This window comes from Nannospalax galili, unplaced genomic scaffold (assembly GCF_000622305.1).
Source record: "Nannospalax galili isolate Female #2095 unplaced genomic scaffold, S.galili_v1.0 scaffold370, whole genome shotgun sequence".
NCBI classification, from domain to species: domain Eukaryota; kingdom Metazoa; phylum Chordata; class Mammalia; order Rodentia; family Spalacidae; genus Nannospalax; species Nannospalax galili.
Window position 1 is genome coordinate 3934052 of NW_008329335.1, and position 12502 is coordinate 3946553.

A 12502-nucleotide genomic window follows, 5' to 3' on the forward strand; every position below is an offset into this window, starting at 1 on the left:
CTGTGGGGCTTTTAAAGTTGTATTATACCTTATATTGTGATATTAATATTAACACAAGATCTTGGGAACAAGAGATGGAAACGTTATGGTTTAATAGTGATGTGTGTCAAGTTGACAAAGGGTCAATTGTGCTGAATAGCTTTAGTTGTCAACTTGACACACTGGGACCTCAAATGGGAAATTTCTTCTATCAGATTGGCCTGCGGGCATATCTTTGAGGCATTCTCTTGATTATTGAGTGATGTGGGAGGATCCAGCCCACTGTGGATAGTGCCACCCCTAGGCAAGTGGTCCTGGGTTATATAAGAAAGCAGACTGTACACAGGCCAGAGAAGCAAGCCAGGAAGCATCTTTCCTCTGTTGCCTCAGTTCCTGCCTCTTAGTTCCTTCCCTGAGTTCCTGCCTTGGCTTCCCTCAATGATGAACTGTGATCAGGACATGTAAACCAAATATACTTCTTCCTCCTCAAGTTGGTTTTGGTTAGAGTGTTTTATCACAGCAACAGAAAGATACCTAGGACAGGGTTCCAGAGGGATAAGTGTCCATTTTGGCAGGAAGTATGGCAGCAGAAGTGGCCAGAGCAGAAGGGTGAAAAACAGAAAGCTGAGAGCTCACATCTTCAAGCTGGCACTGGAAGCAGAGAGAGACAGAAACCAGAAATGGGATAAGACTGTGAACTATCAAAGCTCCCTGCCCCCAAAGTATGGCTTCCTCCAGCAAAGGCCGCACCTCCTACCTAGAGATTCCATGACCTTCCTTCCCCATGTAGTGCCACCAACTGACCAAGTGTTCAAATACTTGAGCCTGTGGGAGACACCTCATTCAAACCACAATGTTTACACTTATGAATGCTGCTCTCAGCCTTGGTCAGAAAAGCTTCATTTTGCAGTCAGTGGGTACTACAGAGACTAGTTACTCATGAAACTCATCAAAGTGCTGAAGATAAGTGTTTGTTAAATGCTCAACCCTAAGTGAGACATCTGTATTGTTGGCTTAAGGTGCAGGTCAAACAATTTCTGTTCCTAATATACATTTTTTGCAGGGGAGAAATGTACACTGCATATGCTGGGAGAATAACTTCCCATTCCATATCAAATTTAATCTTTCTTACCTATTAATACTTCATCACTATGTCAACTGTGAGTTGCTGTTCAGATTTTCAAACTTTCCAGAAAGTCAATAGCACAGCATTTGACTTTCTGTTACATCTCTCCTCTAGGAACTCTGGTTTGACACAAATCTTGCCACATTTGCCTCAAATAGCCCAGATAAATCCCTTTGTCTGTTTTTTTCTCTCATTTCCTTTTGATTGTCTTTAAACCTTATTAACCCTATTTACATGCCTACTAAAGTCATTCAGATTCACCAGAGTTTTGCCTACCTCATAAAGACCACCACATAAAGGCCATCATGGGGCTCAGCAAAGCCAATAAAGCCACATACCATTCCTGAGGTCCTTGCTGAATCAGTCTTTCTTAACTCTCTTGTAAACACATTATTTCTGGGTCCAGTGAACTGGACATCAAACACTGCCTCTAATTCTCTGAGTAATGCCTGTGCTTCCTCTATCAACTGCCTGTCCCTGATGTTCATGGGAACTTCAAATGATGATAACAAAGAATCTCTAATAGCTCCTATATAAGAATGCCATCAGGGACGGTTTTCCCTTTTTATTGTCTCTGGTTATTTGAACTTTGTATTACTTGGTTTTTTCATTTTCTTTTTGTGCTTGTGAGTACAATGTTGGAATTACAGGCTGCTGTAAGCAGCCCAACATGGGTGCTGGGAATTGAATTCAGATCCCCTGGAAGAACAGTACACACTCTTAACTACTGAGCTATCTCTCCAGGCCCACCACTCAGTTTTTATGACACCTATGTTAAAGATTCTACAAGACTGATTAAAACTTCATGATTGTGGAAAGTTGAAATATTGCACATCCAGAGCCAAGCTATCTTGGTTTATGTTTGGTTTTCTTAATAGCCATTTATTGCCCACCTCTGTGTCTGATCTAATATTCTTTCAACTACCAGGTAAAAACTTTGAAATGTATTAAGAGAACATTAGCTTCCAGCAACACAAAAGCTAAGAATGTCATTAGAAAACACCCAAAACCTATAGCACAGTTTCCTTCCCTTTTCTATAACCTGTCTACCTGCTGTTCTCTCTCTCCCATAAGCCCTTCTTATATATGTGGCAAGTGCCTTGATTTGTGGATTTCTTTTGTTCTGTTATTATAAAAGTTCATGTAACCACTTCTACTTTGGATCAGTATTTGAGGCAACCTGAATCTGTGTTTCTAGGCCATAGTCTTATGAATATATTTAATACAGAATATGCCATCTGTAATTTTCTTTGAGCTGAGAGATGTGTTTTAGATAGACAATTTCCCCGTGTTTCAACATATATTAGGAAACAGAAATTAGTAAAGGATAATGGATTCACTTACAGTTTGGACAAAGTTTTGGAGAGGACTTTAATATTAACACCTCCATGTCAGTGACCATCTAACAAATATAGAAAGCCACGAAACAAAGGCTAGAAAATCTGGAAATTTAGCTGTTAAGCAAGTTAATCCTTTCTTGGGGTAAAGAGGACCTGGGCCCCAGATTTCCTCTGTTTTATATCACAAAGACAGGTGTTTAAAATTTTATTTATTCATGTATGTGTATTTGTGTGTCTATGTAGATGCCCACAGAGACCAGAAGGGAATGTCCTATGGAGCTAGATTTACAGGCTAGGATCCAAACTTCAATCCTCTGATAGAGCAGTAAGTAGCCTGACCACTAAGCCACCTCTTCAATCCCCTGAGACAGTTTTAAAATTCAAGGCTGTGCTGAGAAAATGGAATCTTAAAGATCCCTCACAGCCTTAGTAGTTTTCTGAGAACTATCGGGGAAAAGTCAAACACTAGAGTCCCTCCCCATCTGTGGGCTTTTCTGAAGGAATGTGGGAAGAAATACCCGAAAAGGAAGATCAGTCCATGATTTGGAAGGGAAAGGGGTCACCTTACCCTATGAATATAGCATCCACTTCGTAAAAACTTTTAAATCCCAGATGCAAACCCATTGTGCTGCTAACCCTACTTTGCAACAGTCCAGTTTAGTTGGTTCTTGTTTGTTTTGGGGTTTTGTGGAGTGCTTGCTTTATGCAGGCATCAACTGTGACTAAATCTTTTTCCTCCTAAGGAAAATCTCTGTAACACCATTTCCCATTGCATAGGGACCAAATTACACAAAAGCACTGCACAATGAACAGAGATGCAATGGCTAATAAGGCAGAAAAATCATGTTTGTAAGATCATATAACGATGTACAAAATCAAACTGTTGTGAAACAGCCTTCACAAGGCAATGAGCCCTAAGTCCTGTACACAGACCTACGTCAAACCCACTCAGTTCTCACAGCCTACGAGGCTTTGCTTTACAGTAGGCCCCAAGAGTGGCCCGGTAGATGTCGTGAAAGTCAAGCAGCCTCTCCGGAATCTGTGCGTCCTGCTTTGCGGCAACTCTTGGCAGGAAAGTGCGGCGGGCGGTTGGAGATTCCTCGCCCCGCCCCCGCCAGCTCTCTACACTCGGGGAGACCGGAGTAGGCTAGGACCCAGCGCTGTGCGCCGGTTAACAGCCATTCTCCGTCGCCGGTACCATGGAAGCGGCGGTGGATGCCGAAGTCGAACCTGAGAATGGCGACAGCAGCTGCGCAGACGTGTGCTTCATGGACAAAGGCCTGCAGAGGTAGCGCGGGCGCCCGGCTGGCCCTCCGGGTCGGCGGCCTCGGAGCCCGGCCCCCTTCCGTCCTCCCGGCGCAGCCCGGCCCCCTCCCGTCTCCCCTCGGAGCCCCGGCCCCATCCGGTCCTCCACTTGGAACCCCAGCCCTTCAGTCCTCCCGGCGCAGCCCGGCCCCCCTCTGTCCTCCAGGCAAAGCCTGAGCCCCTTGGGTCCTCCCGGCGGAATCTCGCCTGGTCCCTCTCTCCGGGTTCCCGCTCCCCTCTCGGCTCCCTCCCCGCCGGCCTAGTGATGTTGGCTACCTCGCTCACCTGTTGAAGCTGACTTGCGGCCCTTACTGTTGCTTCTCTGAGCCGGAAAGGAAGTGGCCAACCCTTGCCTCTTGCTTGCCAAGCCAGCAGCTCTAGAGCGTTCTCAACCCTCTGCTCCGCAGCTGGTACCTCCCGTCTCCTCACCCCATTTTAATTTCTTGTGCACAAAGTACTCTCAAACACACATCAGTATACTTGTCGAAAGTGCCACACATTTCTCACTTAGCTGACCTTCAAACTGCAGGGCTTGTCAGGCTCCTGGTTTCGCAGTATCCAGCGAGTCCCGCCTCCCCTTCTGCTCTTCAGTTGCTTCAGTTTAACTTGGTAGCTAGCTAATACTATGGTCCAGACAGTTCCATCGCAGGTGGAGGTGCCCTACTCTGTGAAGCTTGGTACTTAATAATTAAGCATCTTAGTCTCAGTCCTGACCTAAAATTCGCAAGGGAATATGTTTTGAAAAGAACACTTGCATTTATATTTAGTGATACCTATCATTTCCAGAATGCCATCTCCTTGTGCCTGTTATGACTGTTATGAACATCATTAATCCCAGAAACAGTTCTGCAAGCCCATTTTTCTAATAAGTTGTGAATCTGAGACTTAGAGGAATTATAGAATTTTTCTAACTTAATGCAGATAGTGAGGAATTAAATTCAAAAATACTAATTTCCAGAAATTGATGTATGAAAGTAGATGGCTGTTAAGAGCGTATGGTAATAAATAGCATAAGATCTGGCCCAACATGATTGAGCAAATGTCAGAAGTTTGATAATTGGCAGATACTTCAGATGACACCTTTAGAAGTTGGAGGGTTGAGATTTCAGATGCTTCCCTGCTGCCAGTTAGGGTTGCTACAACTTCAGAGTAGCCAGTGCAGAATCTGTCACAGATGCCCATGACGTTGTTCCTAACTGCATTGTGGTTTGTATTGTGGGGCTATTAGTGTGTGCCTTAGAAGTTCTAGGTATAAATAGTAATTGAGGAAGTAAAGATAAGTGTTTTGTTTAGAGGAAGTGCATTTTAACTTTCAATTAGAGAGGACAGGGCTTTTTCTAGTAATAGCAATAATTAGTGGTTTCTTTAGAAATCGGGTACGTTCAGGTTAAGTAGCTATCACAGACCATAAAGAAAAGTAAAAATAGTGATGGAATCGAGCACAGGACCCATGTCAACTCAGTTGAACAAGGGCCCAAAGGGGAGGAGAGAAATAGGTGGCTGGTGGGCACTAGACTGAGAACTAGTGGAAACTGATTGCTGCTGGGTAAGGGAGAGTATAACTTACATAAGGTCACTAGATGAACTGATTAGACTCCAGTGGACACATTTACACTGAAGGACATTTGGATACAAATGCCTGAATGAATAGGACTTAACATATATGGTGGAATACATGAGGTTCGTGGGGGTATGGGGGGGTCCTAAATTTGATTAAAAACTGTTGTATGAAATTACAAAAGCTCAATAAAGTATATAAAGACCACTGACTGTTCAAATCACAGCACGCACATGGCAGCTAACAATTATCCATAACTCCAGTTCCAGGGGATCCGACAGCCTGTTCTGTCCTCTGCAGGCACTGCACAACAGGGGTGCACTTACCTACATGCAGGCAATACACGCAAACACATAAAGTAAATATATATATATATTTGGTCTTTTTGAGACAGGGTCTCCCTGTAGCCCCAGCTGTCCTGGAGCTCACTATGTAGACCAGGCTGGCCTTGAACTCACAGAGATCTGCCTGCCTCTTCCTCCCCAGTACTGGGATTAAAGGCGTATACCACGAGTTGTAAGAATTAAATTAGCTAAGGAGACTGAGCTTCGAACAGGTTGCAGTTGGCTCAGCACAGCAGAAGGAGCAAAGTGGAGATTTGAAATGGTGAATAAACATTCCAGAGCCTTTATAATTACTGACCAATAAAACCTTTACTCTAGGACAGTGACTTTGCACATATATACTAAAAATACCCAGTTACTCATCTTCTGTACTTTCATGTTTGTATAAATGGGCCAAAATATTATTTTGTGTCGTGAGCAATGAGATGTTTCAAGGCAAAAACAGGAAGGATTTAATCTAAAATTAATGGAACACATAATATCTTCATGTTGGTTGGTTAGTTTAAACTGTTTGGTCATGCTTTTTAAGTCTTACGTTTCTGTAACATATTTTCTTTTGTAGCATATCAGAGTTATCTTTAGAGTCAACCCTTCATGCCATCAATTTGCATTGTAATAATATCTCCAAGATCACAGCCATTGATCACATTTGGAACTTACAGCATTTAGATCTGTCATCTAATCAAATAAGTCAAATTGAAGGACTAAACACACTGACAAAACTATGTACTTTAAACTTGTCCTGCAATTTGATCACAAAAGTAGAAGGTTTGTAAATGATTTTCATGTGGTACTTTGCATTGAGAAAGTGATTACTGCCTGTTTTTGCCCAAAGAATGGAATTAATAGAATCATTAGTTTTTGAAAATTTACTCTAAAACTCATTATATATAAAGTTTTCTTACCAAAAACTATTTAGTTTTTAAAAAGCTAAGTACACAAAAATACGAATAAAGTTGATTTCACTACTATCATTGTGAAATAATGCTGTGTTTCTTGAATTTTATCCTCTAAAGTCTATATTTATTTTGTCCCACCTTATTTTTAGGACTTGAAGCACTGGTTAATCTGACTAGACTGAATTTGTCTTATAACAACATAAATGATCTTAGTGGTACGTAAATTCGTTTATATTTTCTATAATGCTTGAAGGTTTGCAACTTGTATTGAGTTCCGTGAGTTGGAAAATTCTGAGTAAGTTTTGACTAGAGGTCTCATCCAGACAGTCTACTTCTGTCATTACTCATCTGCCAAAACCACAACAGTAAAAAATTGCAGTAAAGGCAGCTGGGCGTGGTGGTGCACGCCTTTAATCCCAGCACTCGGGAGGCAGAAGCAGGTGGATCTCTGTGAGTTCAAGGCCAGCCTGGTCTACATAGTGAGTTCCAGGACAGCTGGGGCTGCAGGGAGACCCCGTCTCATAAAGACCGAAAAAAAAAAAAAAAAATTGTAGTAAAGGCTAGAGTGATCAATAGCAGGAAACAAACAAACAACAACTTAAGTGAGAAAAACCTACTTTAGGGGGATTATGTTTACTCTTAAATAATTAACTACTGTTATGTGGAGAGGGACAGTTCCAGTAGAACTTGAGACAGTGATGAAAATGTTTTGTATCTGTCCACTTGTATTGCAGCAAGTAGCCAGATGTGACTATTGAATACTTGAACTGTAACTAATGGAATGTGGGAATTGCATTTTTAGTTTAATTTTAATTTTAAAAAACCACCTGTAACTAATGACTACTGTGTTGAGCAGTGTAGATAATGAAAGATTCCAGAGACTTGTATATTAAAGGTTAAATAAATTAGGTTTTCTTCATGTGTCCAGTATGTCTAAGAAGATTTTTAAATTGCTACCTATTTAATTTTCACAAAAACTTTTGAGAATTTCATACATACATATAAGGTGTTTTGATCAAATCCATGCCCACTCCCTCCCCTCCAACATTCCCCTCTCTGAAGGAGTAACCCTAAAATCTTTTAAGGATTAGATACAAGCTCCCAAATACTTTTGACATTTTTGGCCTTGGAACAGAGCATGTTGCTAACAGGCCCAAGGACATTTTGACTTTTAGCCAAGAAACAGGCTACATTTCTTTGGGGTCTTTTTACCCTAACTGCCTAGCCAATTCCCACCTCCTATTTTTATCACACCATTCTCTGAAGCAGTTACCCAAATTGCCAATAGGGAATCCAGACGCTGAAGGCTCTGGCTTCTTCCGTGCTGAACAGGGACGCAGAGTGAGGCAATTGGAGTACTCCTTCAGTGGGTCTATCTAAAAGACTCCCAAATTGCATACCTCTTGTCTATGAGTGGGAGATGTGAAGGAGAAGTAAAGGCAAGAGTAATTAGCATTACAAGTTCTAGACAGGGAACTAGAAAATAGAACAGGGCAATTTTCAAATGTTCATATGAGAGTCCATTGGAGTTTCTTAACAAGAGCTTCCAAAGCATCCTTCTATTGGGTTCTTCTATTTTTCTTTTGTCTTCCAAGGCTGGACTAGTTGGCTGGGAAGAGTAGCTGGATACTCAGGTGAGGGTCCGGTGACCCTGCTTGGCACTCCTTTAATGAATGAGCACAACCGTCAACAAGCCCAATTGTGACTATGTTTAGCGATCAGGCTCAGCTGAAGTCGTGATAGTGGTAGTTATTTCATGCAGAAGGGCTGCTGTATAGCATTATCTTATTAAAAGGGCCACCCCATGGAGGCAGGATCAGGGGGCTGTCAGGCTGTCCCCTGGGTTCTCTGCTACCTATTTTTTTAATTAAAGTGATACAACTGGTGGTTTCACAATTCTTAGAATTACCTATTAGAACAAGCAAATTTTAACTAGTTATCCTTAGTCCTTGTTACTGTTTGAAACAGTATTATTTATTTAATTCCTCCACCCCTACACCTAGACAAATGTCACTCTATAACAGGTGCTATTATACAAAAAAATGAAAAGACCTAGTCCACACGTTTAAACTAAAGTAACAACTATTTTAATTTTTTAAATCTCTTTTCTTCTAAAATTATAAAGCCTTAGAATTCTACTACTTGCCTCACTGCTAAGTGATATTCAGCAAGGCATTTTACTTTTTGAATGCAATTTCCTTATCTGAAAAATACAAATATTGAATAGGTTTGTTCAAGTATACAAGCTACTATATCAAACACTGCCCTATAGTGATGGGGGCAAAAAAGACAATAAATAATGCCCTTGCTTAATGAAGCTTACATTATTGTAAAGAAGAAACATAAAATCATGTCAGATCATTTCCCACCCCCAGTAAAACCAAAGATTTGACAAGAATTGTTACCAAGAAGATATAGAAGAAACAAACATGAAAAACAACGAAGATACTTAGCAGAATTAGTGATTAAGGAAATGGAAATTGAAATCGTAACGGCATAATACTTGACTTCCAAAATAGGTAAAATTTAAAACTGACAGAATGCTGTTGAGATTGAAGTGATAGGGCCATGAAACTATGAGCTGAACTTCCGAATTGAGTCAGAATAAATCTTTCCTCTTTATAAATTGATAATCTCATGTATTTTTGTCACAGCAACACAAAGCTGACTAACAGAACTGGTAAATGGATGAACAAATTGTGAAACAGTCATATAAAATACTACTTAGAATAAAGATGGAATAAACAATGACATATGCAGCAATACAGATTAATCCAATACAAATGATACTGAGCAAAAGCCAGTCACACAGGCTGTAATGTATGTATGCCCATTCTGACAAAGGCAAAGCTCCAGCAGAAATGAGATGATTGCTTGCCAGAAGCTGGAAATTGGGAAAACAGATTGATTGCACAAGAAAGTAAAGGAACTTGGAATGATGAAAGTGTCCTGTAGTTCACTCGTATTTATACAGCTGTATACATTGCTAACACGCACTAAACTCTTTAACTCTAAAAAGGGTAAACTTTACTGACTAAGCATCAGTAATAAAGGTTGAAGAAAATGAAAGGGACCACCTGTAAGTTCTTACAGGTGCTTCTGAGGATGTTAAAATTTTAATTTCAGAAACATGGTAGTAAATAATTTATATGATAATAGTATGCAGAGACACTAAAATAAGTTAAAGTCTGCCATGTTAAGAAAGCTAGTATGTTAGAACATAGCAATCAAGGCCTTAAAGCACTCACAAGAATGAGGGAAAGTAGTAAAAGCTAGGTCAGTACAGACTTGTAAGCGGATAGGGAGATTACATTTAATTCTAGGTGCAATAAGTCATTTGAGGTATTACATGTGGGAGTGACAGAATTTGTTTCTAAAAGATGCTGGCTGTTAGGTAGAGAGTGGATTTTAGGTAGACAGGAGAAGAGAAAGGAAAGCAGAGTCAAAGAGAAGAGCAAGTTTTCTCTGAATTAACAGAGAATAGCAGTTGTTGATTGACATGTGATAGACTGGAAGGGAAGACAAATTAGAGATGAGAAATGAGAGTTCTACCTTAAATTTGAGAACACTGTTGGGCATGTGTATGTGTGCATCTAATCTACAGTTTAGGATGGGGTAGTGGGAAGGTCATGGTTCAAGTTGTATTTTGACAGTCAAACACTGAATGATATTTATAACCTTGAAGTAGGGCATTCTGGAAAAAGTAGAGAAGGGGACCTAGGAACAAGCCTTGGCATATTCTAAAATTGAAGCGTTACAGGACCACAAAGTTGAAGCAAGAGGGAGACCTTGATTGATAGTTATGAAGAACTGCCAACCACTATACAAATGTATGACAGGAAAATCAGATCTCACAGACGTGATCAAAGACTTCTGAGAGTACGACAGAAGGATGAGCAGAAGTCACCCAAACAATGGGCACTGAAGAGAAAAGTATCCTAGTCAGGCTGAAGAAACTGATGAAAGGAGTAAGTTAAATATGAAGAAGGCTAAACTAAGCAAGTTGTAAAACAGCACCCCCTAAGGAACAATATAGAGAGAGTACATCTCAGAGTAGTCCTTCTAAAAGAAAGGAAGCAGTACCTTCCATCCACTAACAAGTAGCCTGTGATAGAGCAGAGCTGCAGAAATGTTAAGGGCTTTCTCATACTTCCACGCTTTACTTTTTCTCAACAGGTCCCCTCCATTTTGAAGAAAGTTCTGAAGCAGGAAAATCTGTTTTCAGGCCTTGCAAGATAACTGTCCACAGCAGCTGCTGTGGCAGTCCGGGCTGGGCCAGGTACTACTGGCACCCCCTACCAAATGCTATAGGTATACACAGCTCATACAAGAAACATCAGGGAACTAAACTGTATTCTATACCCAGACCAATTAACTTGCAGTGTCGTGTGGTGTTTACTTAAATCTAATAAAAAGTAATATATTGAGAGGGCCTGGCTTTATGCTTATTCCCACTCACATCAGTACATTGACCTAGGGAGCTCATTCTGTTTTGTTTTTGTTTTGTCTAGTAACTAGACAAGAGACCAGGTACCTCAGGGACTGAGATGCTAAACCTTTGTTTCTTTATAACAAGTCCCTTTACTGATGACTTGATCAGAGGTATATCTGTTCACAGCAAAGTACTAATGCTACTTCTTTGCCTTAAAAGAATCTTTTTCCTGTTTAGGGTTGATGCCCCTTCATGGGCTGAAGTACAAGCTTAGATATATCGACCTACATAGTAATTGTATAGATAGTATCCATCACTTACTTCGGTGTACAGTGGGATTGCACTTCTTGACCAATCTTATTTTGGAGAAGGATGGAGAAGGTAATCCTGTCTGTCATGCACCAGGTATGAAACAGTCAATTGAATACTTGCCTAGCACTTACATGTGAAATTGCCTTCTTTTCCTGAAATTGATGCTTATGACCTCCTTTCATTGTAGTCTTAAGCTTTGCAAAGTTTCATGAATTTAGAAAAACATGATCATAAACAGTTGGTTAAGAAAAAGTAAATTACTTACCTATTAAAGGAAATAGACAGGATAAACAGATCAGCTAGCTAGCTTTCTTCTTTGTTTTTTCTGAAATGGTGCTTCTCAGGTAGTACTCACTGACCTCAACCACAGTGTGTAGTAGAGGATGGCCTCCACCTCCTGAGTGCTAGGATTACAGGGATACCCCACCATGCTCAGTTTCTGTGGTGCTGAGAACTGAACCCAGGGCCTCATGCATACTAGGCAAGCACTGTAGCTAATAAGGTACATCACCAGCAGAGTGAACAGAGCATTAGTTTTGTTTGGACAGTTTATGTATTTGGCAAGTGAATGCCTCAAGGTTACATTTTGATTATGATGATGTATCTAACATTGTGATACTGTGTAGCCATAAAAAAGAATGTAGACTTTCTTTGCTACTGGTCAGTTATTTCCAAAGAGAAAGAAAAGCAAGTATTGCTTATAGTAGGCTACAATTTGTGTTAAAAAAAAAAAAGAGTAAAACAGCCCCTGTATATTACATATAGATATATAACAAATATATATGTGTGCATACTCCAGATAACAGAACTTAATAGCTGGAGACCAGGATATTGGGCAAAATTTCTACTCTCTGTGCCATTTGAATTTCATTCCATGTGAATTTATTATACCATTAATAATTGAATGATCTTTTGACTTACATGTATGTGATAATGCTAAAATGCCATTTGATCTGATTCAGTAAGTTGTGTTTGTTACAAGTTTACTATTGCTTTTGAGGACCAATTTTATCATTCAGATGATGTAGCTTAGTTTATTTTAGAAATAACTCCTTTCTCATTTTTAAAAACTACCAGGGCTGGAGAGATGGCTCAGCAGTTAAGAACACTGGTTGTTCTTGCAGAAGACCATGGTTCAAATCCCAGCACCCACATGGCAACTAACAACTGTCCATAACTCCAGTCCCAGGGGATCCGACAGCCTCTT

The 12502-nt window shown here is 40.4% G+C and overlaps 1 protein-coding gene across 8 annotated transcripts in view; it reads left to right on the forward strand.

The window, feature by feature from the left end:
* Positions 1 to 3306: 3306 nt before the first annotated feature.
* Positions 3307 to 12502, forward strand: part of Lrrcc1 (leucine rich repeat and coiled-coil centrosomal protein 1) — a 30318-nt gene continuing 21122 nt past the window's right edge. Inside the window, exons 1-4 of one of the 8 annotated variants that reach the window (XM_029565393.1) lie at positions 3307 to 3733; positions 6215 to 6420; positions 6701 to 6766; positions 11203 to 11388. In XM_029565393.1, coding sequence (XP_029421253.1) covers positions 3645 to 3733; positions 6215 to 6420; positions 6701 to 6766; positions 11203 to 11388 — 547 coding nt within the window. In that variant the 5' untranslated portion in view covers positions 3307 to 3644. Of the gene's footprint in view, positions 3734 to 6214; positions 6421 to 6700; positions 6767 to 10727; positions 10831 to 11202; positions 11389 to 12502 lie in introns of those variants that run through there. The other 7 variants (XM_029565368.1, XM_029565377.1, XM_029565371.1 and 4 more) reach the window with 7 other exon arrangements.